The sequence below is a fragment of the Hydra vulgaris genome, chromosome 08 (assembly GCF_038396675.1).
Source record: "Hydra vulgaris chromosome 08, alternate assembly HydraT2T_AEP".
NCBI classification, from domain to species: domain Eukaryota; kingdom Metazoa; phylum Cnidaria; class Hydrozoa; order Anthoathecata; family Hydridae; genus Hydra; species Hydra vulgaris.
The window spans coordinates 66,172,501-66,200,000 of NC_088927.1; the positions used below are offsets into that span (position 1 = coordinate 66,172,501).

Genomic DNA, 27,500 nt, shown 5'->3' on the forward strand with positions numbered 1-27,500 from the left:
AATATGAAAATGATATGAATAACATCTTTGAACAATAAGAACTTATTAAATAAAAGAAATGAACTGGTATCTAAGTGTAAAAATAAAAGCAAATTTTTACTTTTAAGATATGTGAATAGGCAGTTGTTGTCATATTTTTATTTTTATTTTGTTTGTGATGGAGTACACTCCACTGTAGTTTTATATTTTTAAAAGTTTTTTGTTCATTGTTTTGTATTACATGGCTGATTGTTTTTAGGCATGAATATATTAGCACAATAAAAATTTGAATTTATTATGTTTAATAATATGTTTATATATTAGGGTGTCCATATTTTTTTTTCAAAAAGTGCACATTGGAACCTTCCATTCTTATCCATCTACTAAAACAAAAACTTAGTAATAATTTGAGGCGATATAAAACATTTTTAAAGGTTGCACAAGATTCTTAAACATTAAGAAAGTCCATAACATTATCAAAAAATTTTTTTTCAAAAGTGTCTCATGTTTGTTCTTAAAAGAAGCAAAGTTTTTAAGATGATTAAAAATAATTTAAAAAGTGTGAAAAAAATACAAGTTTCAAAGAAGTTCATTTTAAAAAACTCAATAAATAGTTTACTTTTTTGTTAAAGTAATAGCTTTTTAAGCCATAAAGTTTAATCCAATAGTTTATATAAAATAAATATTGTTTTTAAATTTTTTATAAGAATTTGCTTCCTCCAAGAACCAAGATAATATACTTTTAAATATATATATATATATATATATATATATATATATATATATATATATATATATATATATATATATATATATATATATATATATATATGACTTGGAGTTTCATGCTTTATGCAAACATCAAATGGATATATATATATGAACAGGTTAAATTTATATATATATATATGTATATATAAACATGTAATATATATATATATGTATACACGTAATTTATATATGTACACATAATATTTATATATATATATATATGCACTTAATATAAATATATATATATATATATATTTATATATATATTTATATATATATATAATATATATATATATATATATATATATATATATATATATATATATATATATATATATATATATATATATATATATATATATATGTATGTATGTATAAACAGGTGACCTTAATGACAGTGGAGTGAGACGTCTAAGAGATGCTGAAAGAGAATGTTTTCAAAGAGCAAGTTGTGATGTTTTTATAATGACTACACATAGTTCTCTTGGTGAATTAGACTTTATTAGACTGTGGCATGATAATAGTGGTGGAGGTTGGTATGTAAAGTAAGCATTATTTTAATTTTTTCAATGCTGCAGAGTGGTACATGATATAAACATGAAAGTTGCTTATATTTTGATTGTAATTAGAAAATTATTGTACTATTTATTAAATATTTAACTTCTGTGTAAAAACATGACCTGAGATCTTATAAGTCTCAGGTCTTCTTTTTATTTTTTATTTAAGTGCCCCAAGAAGTCCATATGGTCTTATAACAAAGCACCACCTATGAGCATTTAATTAAAAGTTCACACCTCCTTCCTAATCAACGTTGCAAAACTTGCCCAGGGTGGGGTTTCAACCACGGATCCTTTGTTTCTGAGGCAAGTGCTATACCACTGCGCTACGGCTGCTTAAGACCTGAAAGACCTCAGGTCATGTTTTATGTGATAAAATTGTCGTTTTATGTTGAAACATGTTTAATGTTATTTTGGGTTAAGTAAAAAGTAATTTTGTATTTTGCGCATAAATTTATCAGAAGCAAAATCAAAAGTTCTTTAAGTGTTTGATGTTATTTTGTTTCTAACAAGTGAAACACGCAATGCAAGCCAACAGAAAGATATATATTTTTTTTTGTTCTGATTCACTCCCAACAAGGCTGCAAGCAGCCACTATTAAGTTAGGAGTTACTAGACAAAAATAATAAAGTTATATAGCAAGGAAACAGTTGACAGAAAACTTAAAAATTTGAAGGTTGTATGAGTCAGGAAAACATGATGATGGCAGAGAGTTCAAAGGGTTGAAGTGCGGGGAAAAACAGTAGACAAATAAAAAATTTTGTTGCATGCAGGGACAAATATAATAAATTAATGAGATTTTGCGGTATGATGAGTGAAGCAAGAACGAGTTTTTGTTGATGGAGCTAGAGTTGGTAGCTCCTTTGAGCAGCGACCATGATAGTATTTGTAGAAAAAAGAAAGAGATGCAACTTTATCATGATAAGAGTGGCTCAAGCTTAGCAGACAGAGTGGATCCAACTAGGTTTACAATGTGTTTTTGGACCTTGTTTAGAAGAAAATGAGCACCATCAGAAGAAACAGCCTAAATATAACAACAGTAAGGGATGAATAAGAGTATTGTAGTGGTAGAGAATTGAATTAAGAGTAAGAAAATGACGATCACAATAAAGAGAACCAACCTCAGCAGATGCTAATTTAGGAATTGCTTGTACATATGATTTCCATAAAAAATCTAAAAGATCAGTAGCAAAAGATAATCCAAAAAGACATAAAAAAGAGGACTCAGTGAGAGGGTTGCCACATATCAATATAGGAATGTCAACATTACTGGGATAGTTGCTTGCAGTAAATAATTGAGTTTTTTTGGAGTTGAAATTCACAAGCCACTGTGAACCCCAGTCTGTTACAGAAGTGAAATCATATTCAAGGTCGGCTGCCTGTTCTAAGTGATTGAAAAGAAAATACTTTTTGTCAAGAGAGTAGTATAAAGTTGAGTCATTAGCAAAAAGAGCTACTTTAGATGTAAGGTTGTTGGGAAATTCATTCATATAGATAAGAAATAAAACAGGACAAAGGGTAGAACCTTGCGGTACCCCAGAAGTTACTGGAAATAAAGACGAGTGTTGACCTTGGAGGATGACTTAAATAAAGTGGTTAGAAAGAAACTGTTTGATAATCTCAAAAACTTTCCCAGATACACCATTTGAACCAAGCTTATTGAGAAGCCCAGCATATCCAAACTTTGTCAAAAGCCTTAGATATGTCAAGAGCAATAGCCTTAGTCTCTCTGCCTCCATCTAATGCATGATAAAATTTTTCAGTCAAAACAGTTTGCAAGTCAGCTGTAAAGCGAGAGGATCAAAAACCGTATTGATTGTCTGACAGGAAGTTATTTGACTCAAGATGGGATGTGAGAAATTTGTTTATCAAAGACTCAAAGACCTTGCTAATAAAAGAAAGAAAAAGACTGATTGGGTGATAATTGGAGGGGTCAGAATGCTCTTCAGAGTTTTTGATTTTTGGAACAATTGGAACAACAGATGAGAATAAGACTCAGTCAAGCACTTATTAAATAGTTTAGAAAAAATTGAAGAGAGTTCTGGAGAACAATTTTGTAAGACAGTGACAGAAATGTTGTCTGGACCACAAGCCATAGAAGAATTTAATCAAGATATGATTTTAGTAACGGAAGCTGGATTGATTTGAATGTCTAACAATGGGTTAGCCTGTTTAATTGGAACAGAAGTTCAACCTTATCCTTGGGAGAGGTAATAAGATCAGTCCCATGAATGGGGGAGTTGAAATGTTAGACTTATCATTGTTAGCAACGCTGTTGAAGATTTTCTAAAAGTCTCTAGAGCCTAATTTCTGAGATAAGATATACAATTTAGTGAACTGAGAATAATGGAGCTTAGCATCTGACAGTGCAATTTCTTGCAATAATAAATAGCTGTTTATTCTCAAGAGAGTTGTTCTTTTAAAAAAGATGAAAAAAATGATTACGAGTAGATATAGCTCAAGAGGGTGAAAACCAAAGAGTAGAATGAGGCTTGAGTTGGAACCGATGGGAAGGAATAAAAGCATCCATTCCTGTCTGAATCCAGGAGGTTACATAGGAGGCGCATTTTTCAACTAAGATGGAAAATACATCAGCCCAAGGACTGTCATGAAGAAAATTGTGAAAAGAATCCCAGTCAACCTTAGGGTTGTAGTATGTAGTGCGATGATAGGTTGAATCCAAAAAGGAAGTACAAGATGAAAGATTTAAAGAGATCATTGCATGGTCAGAACCAACTAAAGGAGAAAAAGGAGAAATTGAACACAAGCTTGGCCAGACAAATCAAGGAGTGAAGTTAAATGATTAGGGTTGTCAGGAAAACAAGTCATAAAGTTAACTAATCTGAGTAAGAGATTGAGGAATGCAGAAATTATAGGCTTTAGTGCCAGCAGGTTCAGTGGCGTTAGAGCTAAGTCATTCTGTGTGATGAGCACTAAATTCACCAATAACAACAATTATGGTAAAAAGTTAAGAGAAAGGGCATGGTCAATTTGATCAGAAATAACCACTAAAAGAGTGCAGTCTTGAGAAGAAAGAGGACAATAAAGAAAAAAAAGGAAGGTGATAGAGTGAAGCGGTGCTAAGCGAAAACACATAAAGAATGGTCAAAGGATTCGAACCTGATTTCATGAAAAGTAGGTGAATTGATGCATATGTATACGTATGTATAACTGTTGGAGTCTTTGGAATCAATAAAATGTGTTACATTGTTTCCTGCCCAGTATAATGAATGCTGGATCTTTTTGACTCTTCTCAAAGGTTTTTACTTGTGCCTCTTGCATAGTGGCTACGCAACTCGCCCTGTTATCTCCTAATGAGGGTACAGCTCTAAAACTCAGTTTAATGGTTCTGAGGCATGCTGGTAGTAAGATTTCTCATACTTTGTGCTAGCTCTCAGAGAGGCTGATTCCATCAACAGCTGTAAAATATCAGAATATTAAAATGCCATATTGCACATGGATGGTGTCCCCATTAATGCTATTGAAGGGCATTGTTAAGGCCTATAAGGAGCCCTGCGTTACAATTTAGGGTTAATTAACAGGACTGAGAAAATTACATAGTTCATTGCTTGGAAATTTGTGCTCTATCTATGAATGAGTCAGGTCCTCTTTAAACTTAAATCATGCAAAAAATAATCCAAAATTTTAGACATAAAAAACCATCCTCACCATCTAACCATTTTAATTTATCTTTACTAATATTTATGGTCTGCAAAGCAACCTCACATCAGTTGAGTCTTACCTTTTCAAAATTCACCAGGCTAGGTTGGTCTTAGTGAGACTAATTTAAATTCTGCTATTCCTTTTTCTGATCTCAGTGTTGATGGGTACTGTCCTTCGATCAATCAATGTAGTACATGATGAATGCTGGATATTCGCATATATATGCAATTTACAGGGAAAATGCCAGAACCAAACACGTATGCCAGAATTGGTTTACAATATTCTGTTTTGTTGTTATGTCATGTGAAGGTCTAGAATGCTTAGGCAGACGATCAATATCTCATCATGGCATCTCACGGTTCTTTGATTTACATAATGTATCTCAAAAAACTGTGGTGAATAATTTGCATAGGTAAGGATACATTTGTCATTATGATGTATGGGTGCCACACAAATTGAGTGAACAAATCATAATGGATTGAATCTCTATTTTCGATTCACTGCTCAATTGCAATAATGGTGTCCCTTTTTTAAAGCACATAATAACAGGCGATGAATAGTGAATAGTTATTTGAATAGTGAATAGCGAATGATAATGTAAAGTGTAAAAGATTAGAAAACAAGATGAGCTTTCGCAAATCACACCAAAGCAAAATATTCATGTCTAGAAAATTATGCTTTGCATATGGTGGGATTTTTAAAGGTTATTTATTATGAGCTTTTTCCACAAAATCAAGTTTATTCAGGGAGCTCAACTTTTTCCACAAAATCAAATTTATTCAGGGAGCTCAACTTGATCACTTGATAACAACAGTTGATGAAAAATGTCCCAAATTGGCTAATTGTTATGGAGTCATAATTCATGAAGATATCATTTAACAACCTGTCAAAGATTATTAAAGGGTAGGATGACCTCATCTATTCATTCAAGTTAAATAAAACTATTAACCCCTTAAGGACCAATATTTTTTCAAATAAATGCACCAAAAAATTAAATTTTTTTTTTTATGTTTAGAACTTAGATATTGACATAATAAGAACAAAGTCTGTTATAAATCTAAATATTATTAATTTGATTGATTCTTAGTTGATTTAATATAATAATATTGTTATAAGATTATTTTCACGAATTATTTTGGGCTAATACATAATGAAACATAAAATATGTGACTGCCTGAGTTATCTTGGGTTCGGTCTTTTTGGACCATATAGCATGACCCGAGATATCTCGGGCCTGGTCCTTAAGGGGTTAAAGCTTTAAAAGTAATGTAACATAAAACAAAAAAAACAAAAAAATTAAAAGTTAAAGTAACTTAAGGTACTTAAGTTTTATTTTGCATCAATTTCTTCCAAAAATTCCAAAAATATGTAGAAAAGGTTGTAAAATGAGTCATTTTGAACTTAACTATGATAACTTAAAAACCACTAGAAACTAGAGCTTTATATTAGTAAAATTATAGTAAAACATTTTAAATGCATTAAATGACCAAAAATATTGACAAAACTCATTGATTTTTTTGGAAAAACATAAAAAATTGAAGGGTCAGCTAATGAAATGAAACAGAAAAATATTAATAACTCATGAATTACTTTGCTTTTGACATCAGTTTTGCTTCAGGCCCTCCGATGATACTCCAGAGCAATAGATATGGTTTTGGGATGCAATCAGTTAAAAGTACCTAAGCTTGATTTGGAATGTTCAGTAGCACCTGAATTGGCTTATTTTCACTTTATAATATTTTTCTAGTGCTCAATACATCTTGATATAATTTTCTTACAGCTCAAATAAGTTCTAAATTTTTTTTGGGTCATATGGGACTCCGAATTTTTGTTAAAATAAATTTTTCTCTTGTTTAGAATCTTTGTTTTAAACTCTAATGTGAAAAAAAAAGTTAAAAGTATATATGGGACACAGCATGTAGTCAAAGGTCTTGCTTGGTGATTTTTTCAAATAGTAAATAAACAATGACTGCTTATAATAATATTGTAAATAAACAATTGCTTTAAAAGTATTAATTTTAATATAAAAAAAAAATTAATCTGCTTTAAAATAATGCTTTCAAAATATTTTTATTGTATGTATTAGTAACTTTATTTTATTTTTAAATGTAGAAATATAATAATCAACGATCTTCAAACCAAAAAACAATTTACTTTTATTGGACGTCGGTGGATTGCTGCAGATTGTGGCTCTTGTACATTAGATTGTGTAATACCAGTAGCATCAGTGGATGAACAAAAAAACTTTACTTATGTTTTTACATCTAAAGCAGAACAAAATCTTTTCGATGAACATTTATGGTTTTCAATTTTTGCTCGGCTACCTAAAAGTACTTTTACCAGGTGTCAAAGATTATCTGTTGCTGTTTCTTTAATTATGACTTCAATGATGGTAAGTGCAATGTATTACACTCGTGTGAATAAAGAAAAACCAGAAGATGAAAATAGGAGTACTTTTTCATTAACAAAGACACAAGTATGTATTCAAATTTATGTAAATAATATGTAAATATATAAGAAAAAAGAATTGTTAGAAATATCTGCCCAAACCCAATTTCTCCGCTGAAGTATGTACTTAATGCCCATCTTTTTATTTATGATGTCATAAATACAGTTTTTTTCAAAAAAAGAAGAATAATTAAAAACAATGAAATGATCTTATTCTTCCTTGAAACAAACTTTTAATTCATCAGAAATTTCTTTGCATGTGATCAAATTCCATGGAAATTAGTATTGAGTGGGGCCTTGTTTAGCCATGATGGCCTCATCTAGATGATTTGGTATTAAGTTGATCAAATTTTGGGTCTCTTCTGTTGTTATTTTATCCTATGTCCTCATTATAGCTTCTTTCAAGTTATCTTTGCGTCTAAATGTTTGTTTGCTGATTTTTCTGTCCAAAAAATACCACCAATTTTTTATTGGATTCAAGTCTGGACTTTAAGATGGCCATTCCAAAACACTGATGTTATTTGTGTCAAAGCATAACTTCATTTTCTCAATTGTTAAGAAGCATAATCTGATTGGAACTGTTGCTAGTGTGGCTGGTAGAGTAAAAAAATGCAAGACCACTAGTGCAATTGATCGAAATATTATTAATGCCATCATAATGTGAAGAAAAATAGATTTGTTTCGGTAGCTAAATTAGCTTTTAAAATTCAAGAAGATCATAACATCAGTGACTACTCAAACAATCAGAAATTGTATAAGAGAACAAGGATATAGAGGTAGAGTGGTTCGTAATAAACCTTTTTTAAAATCTAAACAAATGAAACGTCGATTGGAATTAGCATTGAAGTACTTAAAAATGCTGATAATATCTTATTGGAAAAAAATTTTGTGGTCAGATGAGTCAAAATATAATCTCGTCTCTTCGAATGGAGTTAAAAAAGTGTGGCAAAAAAAAGGAGAAACTTATAAATTGAGTTGTTTGCGAGGTAGTGTAATGCATGGAGGAGGAAATGTGATAGTTTGGAGTAGTATGAGTTGAAAAGAAGTGGGGAAATTTACATTTATTGATGACAAAATGGATGCTTCAATGTATTGTTAAGTTCTCAAAGCTAACTTGCAACCATATACTTCAAAATCGAGAATGGGAAGCGATTTCATACTCCAGCAGGATAACAATCCAAAACATACCACTAAGAAAACAAAGGTATACTTTTACATAAATAGTATCAATGTTTTGAAATGACTATCTCAAAGTCTGGACTTAAATCCAATAGGAAATTTGTGGTACATTTTGGATAGAAATATTGGCGACCGAGCATTTAGGTGCAAAGTCAACTTGAAAGAAGCTATAATGAGGACATAGGATAATATAACAATAGGAGAGACCCAAAATTTGGTCAACTCAATGCCAAATCATCTAGATGAGGCCATCAAGGCTAAAGGAGGCCCCACTCGATACTAATTCCCATGGAATTTAATCAATTTGACATTATTTTTGAACTGTTCAATTTTTTTTTGGCATACTGTGTATATATATATATATATGTATGTATATATAATATATATATATATAATATATATATGCGGTAGTGGTGTAGTGGTAAAGCGCTCGCTTCATAGGCGAGAGGTTCCGAGTTCGATCCCCACCACGTCCCTGGTAGTACCGCGCTCAACTTGTTTCTCCGCGCAGCGGCCTTGTTCCCTAAGGTTCGTGTTTCGGAGTTATAGAGTTGAGAGAGGGTTATAACCACTAATAAGTAGCCTTCCTCATCTGTAGTGGCCTTCTCGGCCTTGAGGAGGTGAATAACAAAAAAAAAAAAAAAAAATAGAAACAAAAATAAAAAATATATATATATATATATATATATATATATATATATATATATATATATATATATATATATATATATATATATATATATATATATATAATTATTAATAAACTAAATAACATATAATCATTGTTAATGAATTTAGATTTTTGTGGTTTTTCTTTCTACTTGCATAAAGATGCCTATCCATTTAGTTCTATTAAAATTTTTTCGTTTAAAAAAATCACTTCGAAGTGTTACTCGACACCATTTAACTAATGTTTCACTTGATAGTGAAAATTATGTGGAACAAAGTCCATCCAAATCTCTCCCTAAGAGCTTCAGTAAGAGAACTTTTTTTGTGCGATTGCTTTTTAAATTTATATTTTTTCATTTGAAATTTAAGTTTTTTCTTGCATTTTCAGATTCAACCCAAAAATCAACAAATGTTGTTATTGAAAAAACAAACTCTTCCTCAATTAAAAAAAAAAATTGTTTCTCGAATTGGTGTTTATACATAGCATGGTTTATTTGTGTTGGAAATATTTTTATTTGTGGTTTAGTTGTTTTGTGGTATGGAATGTCCTTTGGAAATAATAAATCATTAAACTGGTTAGCAGTCGTAACAATAGATTTTGTATGTACTAAAATTTTTATTTTTAGTATTAAAAACTTATTTTCTGACTTTATTTCATTTTATGAAATTTTATTGTTTCAGTTATTATTTTTTATTTAAGTTGTGAAAAATATTTTTTGCCTGTTATTTTGTCATTTGTGAGCCTGTTCAATAGTAAAAATTTTCAAATCTGAGAAAAGTACTGAGAGTTTTTGCAGTCATTTGAAAAACGATTTAGCAGAGTCAGAGACATTTCTACTGCCTCTGCTCCAAGGGGACCACTAAAATCAAGGTGGTTTCTCGTTGTCTTGACCAACAGATATATAGATTAATTCCTGGTTCTTTTGCCATTCTCTCTATCATAAATTAAATAAGTGATTTATGGAAAATAAATAGCTTAAACTCTTGAGCAACAATATAATTTAGCTATAATATACTTTTACCAATCTTGTGCTATTTAATGATACAAGATCATATTTTTATCATGGTAAGACTGTTAATTCTGCAAGAAATTTCGAGCAACAATGTATATAAGAATAAACATGTATATATGAGCCGTTTTTTTTGAAAGAAGCATAAGTCACTTTTTTGAAAAAATCAAGTTATTGATAACAATCAATACAATGTAATGGTAACTCTTCATTTGTAAAATAATTAAAACCAATTGTGTTAAAAACATATATTGAAATATATTCGAAACTATATTTGTGAAATTTTTACAAATGAACCGACACATTTATGTACTGATTATTCTTATCAATAACTTGATTTTTTTGAAAAGGATTATTGATAAGACTTATGTCGCTTTCAAAATAAATAGCTCATATGTTAAAGGGATCCCCAACTGCCGAGACAAGTTGTGATCATATTCATAGAGAAAAGGACGTCATTGGAAGATCTGCTACAGATATGGCAACAGTATTCTGTACAAGAACAGATTTGATTTATACAGATAAAAAATAGAATCCTGAGTAAAAAATGTTAAGAGTAGTATAAAAAGGGCGTTCCAGCACATTTTTTTTCAACTATATCTCTATCCATATTCTCATATCATATTTCAACCATATCAACAATAATATATTAATATATTATGGTTACAAACTCTCTTACAAATTATGAGCTACTTCTTATGGGTCTGAAAGACCTATTGTAATTTTTTAAATCAATTTCACAAGTGAAATCTAAGCGTAAATGTTATCTAAGCATAAAAGAAAGCATGTTTTATAACCTAAGCATAATAGAAAACATTTCCTATTACAGTAAAACTTCCAGATTTCCCCACTTGTGCATCACCAGAGTTTAATGTTACTACTAATCTCCTTCCACTACCAACACTAGGCATGGAATCAGTAAAATTTCTGTAAAATGAGATAGTAGTTGTAGAACCAATTGCACTACTTGATTGATACAATAGCCCAGATGATTCATTATTAAATGAATTAATATTAACACCGTTCCACGAAGAAAGATAAAAATCTTCTAAACCAGATGAGCAATATATACATACACTATTCTGATCAAATCCTTGAAATACTGTATAATTCTGTCCGTCATAGGGTGTCCAAGGGTTTATAACAGAAAGTTAGTACTTTACTGGAGAATCATTATACTATCTATAAAATTCTTAACTCATTTCAACTATAGTCCTAACTATAATTTCTGAGCCAAAATAAAATAATGGTAGTATAACAACCATAATATATTAATATATTATGGTTACAAACTATAAACTCTGAGCTAAAAAAAATTTTGTAATTTTTTATGATTTTTTTAAGTTAAGCTATAGTTTCATAACTGAAATCTAAGCCAAATTGATTTCATAACCGAAATCTAAGCTCATTGAGGTCCTACGCATAAAATAAAGCATATTCTATTACATGAAAACTTCCAGACTTCCAGATTGTCCAACTTGTGCATCTCCAGAGTTTAATGTAACTACTAATCTCCTTTCAGTAGGAACACTAGGCATGGAATCAGATAAATTTCCGTAAAATGAGATAATAGTTGTAGAATCAATTGTATCTTTTGATTGATACAATAGTCCAGATCACTCGTTATTAAATGTTTTAATATTAGCACCGTTCCACGAAAAAAGATAAAACTCTTCTAAACTAGATGATATACTACCACATACACTATTCGAATCAAATCCTTGAAATAGTGTATAACCCTGTCCATCTTATGGTGTCCAAGGTTGTATAACAGAGTTAGTATTTACTGAAGAATTGTATGCATCATACATGCGTACTCTAGATTCCCACTAATTTCCAGATACTCCAATAACATGCATTCTTATATACTTAAGATAAACACTTTCATTAGCAACGTTTGGAGCATCTAATATATATTCTTTACCATAAGTTGTGTTTGTAAATCTAAATGTTCCTGAGTATAATTGAATAGATGACAATGATTTAGGTATTGATTAGTCAATTTAATATGAGGTTGTATCCAATATGTAACTGGTTGACTAGTTTTATTGTATAATTGAATTACTAGACTAGTAGTAAATGGCATATCAAGTGTAAAGTAACCTCCTAGTGCATTAGCTGTATATGCATTACAACCTTGTAAAGAGTTTGCATAAAATGGACCACCAAGTGGTGCGAATAAAAAATCACAAGCTAAAAGAATATTATTATCTCCAACACTTGCTGTAGAAGTAGAAAAATCTCCTATGTCAAGTGCATGATCTACATATATTCTAAGAAATACATTGGAATGCTAACCATAGTTTTCTGAGTATACCAGGACCATAAGATTGTACTAAAACTGTTGTTGCATCAGGACCTGTGTTTGGTGGAATAGTCTGGGATTTTAATCCAAGACACGTTAAACTTGAATTTGGTACTATTCCTAATTCATTAATACTAAGTGATTTATTATCAACATAATTTTTTGTAGCAGCATCTTTTGAGTTAGTAGGTTCTGCTAAATTTATTAATTTATTAGAATTTATATTATTATTACTAGTTGCATTATTTAGTCCATCTGTACGAATGAACAATTTATTAGCTTCAGATATTATTAAACCATCTGAATATACATCTGAAGTAGCAGTACCGAATATATCGACAGGCATTTTGTTTTTTACATACAATATAAAAAAATTACCATAGATTATTAATAATATTCTGAAATCATGTCTGTCAATCAATATCTGAAAATCATGTCCCTCATCTAGTTTTTTCAAAACATATAAACACAATGTCCACAGAATGAGGCATTTGCAATTTGAACTCTTTCACTGTTATAATAAACAGGACTTTTTAAATAATCAACAATTTCAACGGGAGGTGGTAGCCCATAAGAGTCAAAACTTAGTTTTTTATCTCTGTCTTTGTACCAGCAAATCCAGTGAAATCCCTTCATACTTGAATCTCCTGTATTTAATATTCCACATTCTTTTCTTTTTGTATTTTTGGGTAACTAGTCTCTTGCAAATACACCTCTAAATTGTTTTATTTTTAATACTTTTGCTGCTTTGATCAATTGAAAGTTGTTAGTGGTTCATTGGGTAGAATTATTCCTTCAACATTGACAAGTTTATAAATGTTATTTTCCATTTTTATTTATAAATTATTTCTTTTCTCAAAAAACTAATTTTTGGGCACCCTTATCTAGGAAATCCAATTACGATTATCGATTACCCGAGTACCCAAGTAATTGATACTTTATAAGCAAGTTCCGAGTAGTCGACTACTCGGAATATTTTTTTCAAGCATCGAGTATAATATTTAAACAAAAAAATGTAAATATTGCACATTCATTTAGCTATTAATCAATTGAGTATCGGTATTCTACCGTTTTTTCTTCTTTTACTTCTATAATAAAGTTGCTTAGCAACCGTTGATTTTTAACTAAGTTTCAAAAGTTTTTTTTTAACTAAGTTACATAAAATAAATAACATTTGTAATTTGAAGTTGTACAACGTAAAATTTGCAAGAAAGTGAAATATTTAAAAAAAAATTTGTGAAATAAATAAAATAAATACTTAATTTTCTAATATATATAGCTGCCTTTGGTAAGTGAAGTGTTTTGAGTAAAATGTACTAAATTTCAAGTAATAAATCCATATTTAAATACGTATAAATTTCAATTTTCAATTTTTATGTTGTGATTTTTTATTTTAGTGATTTATTTACATATACCCAGAAATGTCTTCGAAAAAATCAGAGGTATGGAAATATTTTACAAAAAAAGAGAAATCGGAGTCAGTTTGTAACATATGCAAATCTATAATTCAATGTCCGGGATCTAATACTACTGGAATGATTAATCATTTAAAATTACAAAGCATATCCTTACAAAAAAGAAATTGGGGCGACACAAATGAAACTGATGCGTCTTCTTCGAAAAACACAAAATCAGTTGGAAATGGAATAATAAATTTCATAAGTCGAGAATCATTGAATGAAATATTGGCAAAATGTGCGACAAAAGATGGATTTAGCATCAAAGGAATTACTTCATCTGAAGCCATTAGGGGTTTCGTAGCAAGTCATAATTATAAAATGCCAAAAAGTGAAACAGCGGTAATGAAATATATAATGGATTTTTATAAAGAAAAAAAAGAAGAATTAATGGCGTCGTTATTAGAGCAAAAAAAATCTGGAGAGAGATTCAGTATTACTGTCGATGAATGGAGTGATATAAACGTTAGAAGGTTCATGAATATCACTCTTCATTCAGCAACAAAGCCACCTGTAGTCTTGGGTCTATCTGCAATAATAGGTTCTTGTGATTCAAATGCCACTATCGATTTGGTAAAAGCAAAACTTAAAGATTATGGAATTGAAATGGATAATGATATCGTCGGATCCACACATGATGGAGCATCAGTCATGGTAAAATATGGGAAAAATATTTTACTATTTTCTCAGTTATGCTACAACCATGCTATAACATCTTATGCTACAACCATGCTATATACATCTTGCTGTACTTGATGTATTTTATAAAAAAAGTGGGAGTTTAATTACAAATGATGATGCGGTAGTTGATACAAATTTCCAAGATGATGAGAATTTAGAATATGATGAAAATTTAGCAGATAATGATTGTGTTGAAACTACCGAACAAAATGATGAGGTAGCTGATGCATTTGCTTTTGATGGTAACTTAAATTTCCAAAATGATTTAGTTAGACAATTACCAATCTTTCGTGAAGACATTAGCAAAATTCTTGATGAAACACGAAAAATTATTAAATTTTTCAAATATTCTTCAGTTCGAAGCAGTGTTCTTGAAAAGCATATAATAGATCAAGAAGGCAAAAAGTTACGATTGCTACTCGATTGCAAAACAAGATGGAACTCAATAATACCAATGGTAAATCGTTTCATAAAAATATACGATTGTATACAAAAGGCTCTAATGGAATTAGGTCAGCAAAAATGTTCACAAAAAAATATCAAAGTTTTAGAAGAAATATCACATGTTTTACAACCGGTTGAGCTTGCTGTTAAAAAGCTCAGTAAAGATAATAATAATCTTTTAAAAGCTGAAGAAGTATGCATTTTTTTGCTAAACAAACTAAAAGAAACAAATGCACAGTTAGCCATGAAAATGTTCACTGCTTTGAAGAAAAGAATTGAAGAAAGACGAAATGAGGATGTTGTATCACTCTAGCGTTTTTTACAATCTGGAAATTATCCTAAACCAGAGATTACCTGCCATTTTACTTATTTAAAAAAAAGTTCTATTCATTTATTGGCTAAAGAAACCTTCAAAAGGCTGTTCAATGAAGATCCTGCAAACACACAGATGGATACAGAGTTAACAATTGAAAATGAAGAAATAATTTCAAATAATGGTTTGGTTTCAAATTATGATGAACTCCAAAAAACAATTGAATTAATTATGACTGTTCCGAAAGAAAACAATGAGAGAAAATCCACATTGGAAAAAGAAATGAAGTTGTGGGAGAAAGATTGTTCAAAACGAGGTGACTCTATTGGAAAACTTTTTACAGCATTATTGACAATACAACCAACGTCAACAGTACGTGAAAGAGTGTTTTCGGTAGCTTCAGCTTTTATCACAAAAACCCGAAATCAGTTGAAAATGGAAACAGTTGACAAACTTATATTTTTAAAGTATTATTTTTTAAATAAAAAATAGATTTAAAACTAAAATTGTTGCATTTTATTTTAAATTTAATTAACACAACATGGTATGGGTAAATTTTTTTTTCTTTACCCGGATACCCGGGTACCCGGGTAATTAAAAAAATAAATATTCGATTACCCGGATAACATAAAAATACGATTATTTGGACTCACTACCCCTATCCCCCACCCCTTGGGCTCTTTGACTTATAAATTATTTTCTTTTAGTTTGTAGTGTCCATATGCTAATGTGTGTATACCATCTTCTAAAATAACTCTTTTATCGTCTTCTGCGCTTAATGCTATTTTATTGATCTCTTCCGTGTAAATTTCATGTAAATGGGATCTTATTACATTCATTTTCCTAATATAATCTCTTTTATTTAATAAACAATCTTTGTAATCTTCATGTGTTATATACTTTTTAACAACATTTTTCTTTACTCCTTTCCATTTTTTGTTATCTTTTCCGTGTACTTTGTAAGAATACAACTTTGATCTGAGTCCTACAAATTCTTCAATTTGTGATCCTCCAGCCTCATCTTTAAACATTCCTATTACTTTCTTATTAAGACCAACTTTAAATCCTACATTATTAATTGCTGGGTGATTTGGGTTAAACTCACTTGTATCAAATTTGTCTTCAATATCTTTAGAAATATCAGCATAAAAGTCTTCTGTTTTAATTTCGTATGCTAAAGAATCTGTATCTGTGAATAATAGTTTTGCTCGATCAGCATATTTTTTCTTTATGTAATCATAATGAAATTCATACATTAGAGTTTTGCTTAAATCCAATATACACATTCCTAAGTAAATTGGTTTAGCATATTTTAATTTTGTTCTTTTCATATGTATTGCAATTAAGTTTTTATCAAATATTGTTCTACTTTCAAAGTTTGGTTTTGATGCTAGTTTAATAGCTTCACTTCTATCTGTTACTAATCTAATATCAACTCTGTTTTTGACATTCTCCATTGTTTTTCCAAATACTGAATTGTTCTGAGTTTAAAAAAGTCTTTTTCAAAATCATTCGTTGCTTTAGTTCTAAGGTTTGTATTTAGTTCAATGTATTCATTTAGCCATGCTCTTTCTTCAGACTTTATGCCTCTATGAAGTTTAGTAATCTTTAGACCTAATCTTTTATTTAGTTTTAGATTTTCATAATGTACTATATACTTTTTCTTATTATTCAAGTTGGGAACTAATTTTTCAACTTTATCAATATTTAATTTTCAGGTGCAAGTGGATAATCGTTATGTTTATCATGTAAATGTTCAGGGTAATCTAAATCTACCTCTAGTATAGATGAAATTGATTTCCAGTTTTCTATTTCATTTTCGTCCATCCATTTAAAACCATGTGTTGGAAGTGGTTTACTCATTGCCCATCCATATAAATTATTAGCATCTAAATATTGGATGAATGTTGATTCTTTCTTTTGTCATATGCGTCATATATGTACTTATTATTAGAAGTTCCTAATCTATTGGATATCATACTGATTCCACCTCTTATTCCTTTCTTTATCATTAGGATCATATCGTAATCGCTCAGCAGTTCTAATTTTACTTTTGTTTTCTTCAATGCAGCATCCTAAGCTAATCCTGGTGATGTATAATACCAAGCAGGATCTAATTTATAACAATACATACAAACATCTCTAAAAAATTTTTTAAAAAAAGAAAGCTAGTAAAAGCACATCTGAAACATTGAACAAGTCATGATAATCTCTAAATGTTTTGCAATTAAACTCATTCCATACATTTTGTGCATGTGAGTAATCATCATCACTTATATCTTCATCGTTTAATTTTGAAAAGAATGATTCTTTTGGTGGTAATTGTGTCTCATTAAATCTATTAATAGAATCAACCCAATCATATGGGTATACACCTTTTCTGAGTAACAAATCTAATTTTTTGCCTGAATATAATTTTCTAATATTTTTACACTGGTCTTTTGCTAAATTCTTTGATAAAGCATCTAAACTAGATGGCATAAATCTATAACTATCTAAGAAGCGAAGTTCATGTTTAACTTCAAATTTCTTACCTTCTTTAATATACTCATCCACTTTAACTTCTCTAGAAAAGCTAATATACTTCTCTTCATTGTTTGGTATGCAACTCAATTTCCCTCCTGATAATTTCTTTATTAATAAGTGAGAATCATAACCAGATAAATTGTGAAATAGTACTGGAAAGAATTTTGGAATTTTATCATTTAAATTACAATTTTGATGAGCAGCACCTCTATATTTTCCAGTAATATGGCAATGGTCACGTACTTTATCTTTTCCAAGTTTTTCTCCACAAATGTGACATGATATTGCTGCATTAAAATCATGCTTGTTTTCAAGAGTAAATACCATCTTTTTTGGAAATTTAATAGTATTACAAATTTTCTTAATATCTTCTTGTAAACTATCAACAAAAATTTATGCAACATCATCTGTTTCACTACTTGCGGTAAATGTGACTGGACTGCTTTGATAAAAACTTTTGTCAAAACATTTAATATAATAACAGAATGAGCTTTGAATATGTTTTTGGTATTGTTTAGTATAAGATTCATTTGGATTGGGTTCACAAGTGTCAATTTGTTTGATAAAACTTTTAAAGTCAGCATATACTACAAAAGGAACTCTCGTTGATTTATTGTGATAAGGAAATTGCATTGTTGAATTTGGTTGTGGAAGTTCGATACATACTGAATCATGTGTTTTGCAATATGATTTATGATTAGATAATGATTCTTCAGAATTAAACCCTAACAAACAATTTCTACAATAGTGTTTTTTTGCAATGTTTATTTGATGTTTGCAATGAAAGTAATCTGCTTAAATTTTTTATTAAACAGTAATGATTCGTTTCGCCATTTGAGATTAATAATAAATCTATTAAATGTTTGCGATCATTATTCTTTGATACGTGCAAAATATGAACTTCTGAATTTTCATAACCATATACATTGACACTGATATCTTGATTACTCTTCTCAAATTTGATTTAAAGTTACTGAAAAATCTATTTTATCTCAGTTTATTTTTTCAACTTGATTTTTAAGCTCCTTATCTACTCTTTGAGGATTATTATCTGTTGGATTTAATGCTCTTTCGATACACCACGTAAAACATTGATTATCTTCATTTTTTATATTAATTATCGCATTTTTATTTGCTAAATTTTTATCAAGTGGAATGTATGATTTAGCTTTAATAGGATTATACTCAATAAAATTGATATCCATATTTTCAACAGAAACAAATCTCCAACCTGATCCTAACTGTTGAAAAGATGATAAGGATTCTAAAATTTTCTGCTTTGATGTTTCATAAAACTCATCTAAATCTGTTGTTTCTAATACAACTTGATTACTCGTTCTAAATGGAGCATATGTGATTATAGTTTCTCCTGTTTTAATATCAGTACGCTCCATTTCACAAGTGAGAACTATATAAACTTTTGATTTTCTATTTTCGGTTAGTATTTTATTTGCACTTTTTTTAGCAGCATTCATGAAAGATATAGCATCATATCCTTTTATTCCTTTAACTGAAAAATGATTTGTTACATTTTTAACAGCTGATTGTGATAATTTAAATTCTATCGGATTTCTAATTCCATATTTTTGATACAAATTTGAAACTGTAGATTTTAATTCATCAATCTTTTCATTAGCTGTTTTTTTAATTTTATCAGGAACATATGATAAAATCCAATCTGCAAGAGAACTAATCTTTATATTTATTTCTTTTCTAATTTGTGTAATAGGCTGAAAAGGGGACGGAGCTAAAATTGTTGATGATATATCTGGAACAGGCTCATCAAATAGATACTCTGTTCTTATCTGTGTGTGCAATAATTCTGTAATGAGATCGCTTTTTCGCATATTATAATAATATTTAATTCCTCGCTCTTTAGCGATTTGTTTTAATTCTTTCACCGTTTTATTTTCCATTTTTATATAGCAAGATAATTTTTTTTAATTTTCATTTTCTTAATGTCATTTTTCAAAATATTTTTTCTTGTCAATATTTCATATTTAAAGTTTCATATGAAATTTAAATGGATCCCCATCCTCGAATTCTACAATAATAAGTAATATTTCGATATTTCACAATCTCTTGCTCTTATGTAATTGTCAATATATATAAAAGGTTCAGGGGTTAAAATTGTTGATGTTATATCTAGAACAGCCTCATCTAGTAAATACTCAATATCCATTTTTATATGACAAGATTTTATTTTTTTAATTTTTCAGAATTTGGTATTTCAATTTTATAACCATTATCAATCTTACCATCACGCATTTCAAGATATCTATATCCATGACCAGTCTCACACATAGCACTATATAAGGATTTATATACTGTTTCTTCTCCTGTTTTCATGTTTGTTAATTTAATAGTGACTGGTTTTTTCTTAATTGTTTTTAATCTTTCATATTTTGGATCTATTTCTTTTTTCTCTTCTTTTACTGGGCGTATTCTAGGTCTTCCAACTGATCTTTTATCAGTTACTTCTTTCACTTCAGCCATAATAGATTCTTTATCTAATAACCCATTTTCCATTGCAATCATTATCAATGTAGCGATATTGTCAGATGTTTTTGAAATGTTATTTTCTTCTAATAAACTTTTTAAACTTTTCTTTGTATAATACATTTTTATTATATAAAGAAAAAAAATTTTAAATAATTTTCAAAAAAATTTAATTTTCAAAAATTTAATTAAAACTCAATTTATTACCATCTGATTGAAGTTCCATGATTCTATCAGATATTACAAGAGCCGGTATAGTTGTATTAAATGTTGCTCTAATTTGTACTTGTATTATTGATGATTTTAATATTTCTGATTGTTTACTAATATCAAAAACAAAGAGTGGGTATAAATCTCTATAGTCAGAAGGACTTATATTGCTGTTTGCGTTTAATTCATTCATTCCAAAAAAATTTTCTTTAAACATAGATGCTTCTCTATAAATTCTTGAAATTTGCTGATTTGGAAATGACAAATTATAATCCTCATTAGGATATCTGGAATTATTATTAAGCATAATGTACATATTTTTCAAGTCACAATGATCAAATATTGAAGAATTGACAGTTTGGTCGCTTTTAGATCTATTTGTTTGAAATCCGACAATAATGTATCTTGGATTTTCATTAGATATCTTTACGGCCAATTGACAATTAAATGAAGTAGATTGTTGAACAGTTGTAGTATCACACTGATGCATTCGAAAACTTACTGGAATGGGCACTTTTGCTTCGATTTGCTTATAAAGTTTATACCTTTCTGCATCTGCTGGTATCAAAATTGGCATTAACAATGATATACTATTAAGATTAACTTTTCCTGCAGCTGCAGCAGCAAGTCTAAAAATTGCACTTTGTCTTACAAGAGTTATTGTATGTTTAAGACCATAAAGAACTTTGTCGTAATCATCACAGAATCTAAAAATGTGTCTTAAAGGTACGCAAAATGAAAATGTTCCTTTTGTAGTTGGTTTCTGAATTATGTGTGTGCTTGTCTTGTTGCAAACCCTGTGTTATCAGCAAGTACTGCTGTTGATGTAGTATCTTTATACCACAATTGATTTAATCCTTGCGCTAATTGAAAGTCATTTGAATAATTAAGCATTCCCAACATTGTAGTTGCTTGACCTGGATAATAAACAGCTTTTATCTCTTTGTTTGATAATTGGTATGTTATTCGACTAAATAAATGCATAAGACCATTATTTGTAAGCGCCACTGCATCTGCATTAGCATAAGCTGTTTTATCAGCTTTAACAAGTTGCCCTTCAAATAAGAGATAAGCTTTAGATGGAAGTGCGAACACACCTTGTTCCTCAATGTTGATTTTTATTTCTGCAGTACTATTTAGATTTGTGCCAATAATGGGATCATATTTATTTTCTATATATCTTTCAATTCCATTATCTATCTCTAATGGTTCTGTAAAATTAAATACTTCAGAAGTTGTCATTTTATTTTTTTATATACAATATAAAAAAATTTTATTTTGATTGACAATTCTTAAAAACGAAATAAAAAAATTTACGAAAGCTAAATTTATGCAAGTCGAAGGCCTTGTCCTATTTCAACTTAATCTTCTATTCTTATAGCATTTTTATTTGATACTTTGCATGGTCCTGAAAGGCCTACTTTGCATGGGTCTTTTTTTACTGATCTTATTGCAGACCCCATCATCAATTTATTTATATTTGTTGTTACCTCTTCTGCATTATTTTTTCCATGCGAAGTAGGCCTTTCAGATGCTTCAAAACTTGAAATTAATTCATCAATTCTATTATTAACAGATTGTGAAGCTATTTTTGAAGATGCTTTATCAATTAATTGTTTTCCTTTTTCAACTGTAGCATTTCTAGCAGCTTCTATCGCTGATTTTGAAAGTTCTTTTCCTGCTGATTTAGCAGCTGTTATTGCAGTTTTTCCTAAATCAGTAGTAGCCATCTTCTTCAACATAGCTGATGACACTATTGTTACATTTGACGCTTTTACTCTTTTAAATAAATCTCTTATGGTTTCAAATATACCACTTCCTCCAACAATATGTATTTTTTTATATCTCTTATTATTAACAATTAGCATTTTTTTATGTACTATATATTTTTTTTATATGCACTGAGATATAATTATAAAAGATTTTAAATTGCTTTATACTGTGATCTATCCATTTCATCTCGCCGTAATAATTGATCACAAACCTTAACACCTTCATTTCTTGCTCCAGTGTTACGTGCTTTCCATGCAGCTATACACAAATAAAGCCTATTAACTAATGCATTATAGTCGCTAGGAAGAATTATAGTTTGTACTATACCTCCAATTCCTTTTCCTCTTGATTCACGCTTCCTATTTTCTTTTACTTCTTTCCAAATAGGAGCTATTATTTCTCTGTATTTTCCACTACGAGACGACTTTGGTTTGTATGAGTTTTCAGAAGTAATTGCATCTGTTTGTATTAATATATCTTGATATTTTTTAAGATCATCTTCATTATATACTCCTTTATTAGGATTAAACTTTACTATCAATTCCCAAAGACCAGGAGGACCATAATATTTTTCATCATCAATAGTTATATCATTATCATTAATATGTATTGGTTTTTTTCCAATATAAAATATACCATCTTCATCACGTATCCCAAATGTAGTATCTGTAGATTTTTTACTATTAGCATACATTCTTAGATAATCTGTTGCAATTTTTCCTAGTCTCATACTTCTAGATTCTTCATGAGATGGTAAAAGTTCTTTAGTTTCAGTTATCATTATCTCTCTTTTTGCTTCAGGATAATAATTTGAAAAAGTGAGTGCTAATTTATCAGATTGATCTTGCAATTTATATGTTTTCTTTTATACCATCTTGTCTATCAATTAATGGCTTGTACAATTTTTCTAAGCCTGACCCTAAATTAGTTTTACCCATCCTTTCATTTAAATCATTCTGCTTTACTCTTTTTTTAGTATCTAAGTAATCTTTAACAATTATATCCCTTATTTCAGGATCTTCAATTTTCAGAAATGACATTTTGCTTTTTTTATAAATAAATATAAAAAAGCACAACGTTTTACGTTTCACGTTTTATGTTTTGACGTTTACATTTTTACTAAATTTGCTTTGGAGTATATTAATTGCTTCATCTCTTCCTTGTTTAATTAATGATTCTTAAGTTTGTTCATTCATTAATTCTTTTGAATTTGTTCTAATTTGTTCAAGCATAGCTTTAAATTTTTCAAGTTCACTAAGTATTAATTTAAAATCATTGTCATCTATATTTCCATCTACTAAAGCTTTATAAACATAGTCACTTATTGTATTTAGTTTTGAATCAGCAAGTACTTTAATCTTTTCATGCTTTTCTGCTTCTAAATTTAATTTTTTTATTAACTTGCCCTCCTATTAATGATAAAACACCTGCTCCTCATGCTGCACCTTTACATGTGATAGCTACTGGTGCTGCAACTATTGTTGCTAAAAAGCCAATTCCAATAGTTCCAAGTGCCATAGTGCTTGCTAGTAATGAATTATCAATTGCTGAAATTATTTTTACAGCTCTATGATACTTTTTACTTAACATATTTCTCTTTTCTCTCTCACTCTCTATTTATTTTTGAATCTTACTAATTGTATTTAGACGATATAGATGTGCACTAATTATCTTATTTTCTTCATCAGGTGCACTTGGAAGATTTGGATATAACTGATTAATATTTTTATCATTTTGTATATCTGAATAAATATTATTACATAGCTTTTTGCAATTAAACTCCATTTTAATAAGTAAAAATAATTTTAAAAAAAAAATTTTTTTTAAAAAAATATTTACAATAAATTCACAAAACATAAACTATCCCCTTTTTTAATCAATAGATTAGAATCAGAATTATTAACAACATTTATTATAATATCATCAACAGTCTCTGATATTACAGAGTTTTGTAAGCTTAACATTTTTAATTTAAGTTTTTCTTTTAATGAAACTAACGCAACACCTTAATTAACTACTTATTTTAGCCTAAATATATTTTGTACTAAAAAGCTTATTTTTAAAGTGTTTTTTTTTTGTCCAGTTAACAAAACTCAAGATTATAACTTTTATTTGAATTTTTAAGTCATTCTAATCTCAGAAAAATAACTTTTTACTTTTTACTTTTAAAATTTTACTTTTAAAACATTTTTAAAATCTACTTTTACTTTAGAATAAATAAGTGGTTTTGCAAGTTCACGTGGAACATTTCCTAAAATATGTAATGGCATTTCTTTTTTAAAAAGATTAAAAAAACTTTAATAAATCATAAATGTATATTCAAAAATTGAATATTAGCAAATGGCGAATTTGGTCCTAATAATAAACCCGATCCTGTTGATGCATATCCATTTCCACTACGTAAGTACAATCCATCACCTATAGAACTACCTTTACTCCATGGTCTCAAATATAAACCATTTCCTGCAGCAGTCATTTTAATTCCTTTTCCATTCTTTTTCATGAACACAACACCCCTTCCAGCAATTTTATCAACCATTGCTGATCCAACTGCTGAACTTACTCCTGTTAATAAACCTGTTGTAAGAGCTGGAGCAACGCTTGATAATAAAAATCTTCTAGCTGTACCAAGGAAAGGTAATAGTGCTCCTAGAAATCCACCCTCTATTTTAGAATTGTGAATGATCACACCAGTACCATTTTCATATGCTTTCGTAATTTTATTCAATTGCCTTTTTGTTACAGCTAATACATGATCATCATTAAGATCTGAATGGGCTAATTTAATACTAGCTCCATAACCATCTTCATTAATTGCTTTTTTATTTTTTTAATTGTCCCTCTGAAATATTTACTTTAATATTAGTATATTTACTCATTTTTATATGTAAGTAAAATAATTTTTTTTTAAATTAATTTATGACTTATCTACTTCTCTTGTATGAAATCTAATAGTTACTTCTTCTCCTCGTAAATCCAAAAGATTTCCATCTTGATCAACCAATCTATTTTCCATTTTTGATATTTTTTTTAGTATTAATGGTGAATAAGTTACGTAATTCGGCTTTTCAATAATTTTAAATCCAGGACCTACATCTGGGTAAAATGAATATATAACATTACTAGTTGCTCCATTTACATACGATGATTCTATTACTAGTTATTAGTAATTGTTACTAGTACACTATAAACACTTATTATTTTTACTATATTAGTTGATATATTGGAGCCTGTCAAAACCAAAAACAGTTCTAATTGAATTTGAAGTTGTAAAATCAACTTTATAACCAGTTGCAATAGTTAAAGATGCTCTTAATGTATTCCTATTTGCTACAATTGTAATATTTGAAACTGCTGAAGTTGCATCACCGTTTGCTATCATAACCGATTGGATATAATTATTTATATCAGGAATTTCATAAGATCCAACTGGAATGTTTATATCTTTCCAAGTTGATCCATTATTTGCGCTATATCTAAAATTATTGTTTAAAGAATTAATATTAGGAAAACTGTAAGATGTATCTATACGAACTAGACCCATTTCATATTCTCTGTCTTCTCTAAGTTGAATAATAGGGCTATAAATAGTTCTTAATATACTGCTATTTCCGCTCACTAACAAACATGTCATTTTTATATATAAGATAATATTATTTTCAACAATTTGGTATATAAAAACAACTTAATCCACTTCTATATTTTCCATAATCTTTCTTAGAAGATAGATCTATAATAACAAATCCATGAGGCTCTGACCATGCTTTTTTACAAAAAATTTTAAACTCATCTTTTTCCATATCACTTGAAACATGATCATTATAAATGTGATTTAAATTCTTTGAATCTTGAGGAAATAAGCAAATAAAATTTGTATATTCTCGTATAGTTTGCCTAGGTAACATAAAATAATTTTTTGCAAGATAGAAACAATCTACATTACTGTCTTCCTTTTATATAATACTTTTCACAATTATTTTGCTTTGTTAATTGTAAATCATCAAATATCATCAAGTTATTTTTATGAATATCTAGATCTTGAGGATCTGGCACATCTTCTTCCGTTTCAAAAAACTTACACTCCATATCTGTTTTCTCATTTAAATTTTTTGAAATGTCTTCAATTATAAGCGCAGGGTTTGCATTTATTTTCTCTATTTGGTCTTGTAGATTAAATAGTTCAAGAATAATTTCTTTTGACAATTTTTTTTCAAAAGATTGCTTTAATATTTTGTATTCTGGTTGAAAAAGAGATTTTCCAAAATCTTGTAAATTATTATAGTCTAACCAACCAGGACTCAAAAGTAAATTCAATAATAAAGTAGTTTTTCCACAACCCGACTTTCCAACAATAATGCCTCTTATACTCTTAGGAAACAACTTGTTATTATTTCTCTTATTGTTATTCGCATTCCATGACAAATCTATAATATCCATTTTTTTATATAAAAATTTTTTTATATATATAAAATGTACTGCGTTAAATGTAGAAAAAAAACAAATACACTAAACTTGCAAAATGTTGTGAGTAAAAACTATAGAAATATGCAACGTGGAAATTGCGCTATTTGCGGAAAATTAAAAACTCAATTTGTATTTTCCAAAACAGGAGGAGATTTAGTGAGTTCTTTTAATTCAGCAACACGTAAAATAAAACTACCATGGTCTAAGTTTCCAGGTGAAATGCATTTACCTGGAATGAACTTTGCAGGTCCTGGTACTAATTTAGATGAACGATTAACTTATACTGACGCATATAAAGAATGGAGTAAACCTATAGATTTTTTTTTTTTTTTTTAGATTATTCACCTCCCCAAGGCCCGAGGGGGCCACTACAGTCGAGGAGGCTACTCATTTTTTTGATAGAGTTGATGGTGCATATTTTTTAGATAGAGTTGATATGCAGCTTACCATCACGATCTTGCTTATAAATACTTTGATGACACAGCAAAAAGAAATTTAGCTGATAAAATTATGATCGAAGAAATGGATTCTATAAAAAATTCAAAAATACGT

The 27,500-nt window shown here is 29.1% G+C and overlaps 1 protein-coding gene across 7 annotated transcripts in view; it reads left to right on the top strand.

Annotated features, from left to right (window-relative positions):
- LOC105848477 (uncharacterized) overlaps nt 1-27,500 on the top strand; it is a 190,151-nt gene that overhangs the window by 136,014 nt on the left and 26,637 nt on the right. For all 7 annotated transcript variants that reach the window (XM_065804192.1, XM_065804194.1, XM_065804191.1 and 4 more), the window contains 4 exons: nt 1,133-1,295; nt 7,083-7,446; nt 9,396-9,573; nt 9,655-9,866. In XM_065804192.1, coding sequence (XP_065660264.1) covers nt 1,133-1,295; nt 7,083-7,446; nt 9,396-9,573; nt 9,655-9,866 — 917 coding nt within the window. The remainder of the gene's footprint in view (nt 1-1,132; nt 1,296-7,082; nt 7,447-9,395; nt 9,574-9,654; nt 9,867-27,500) is intronic.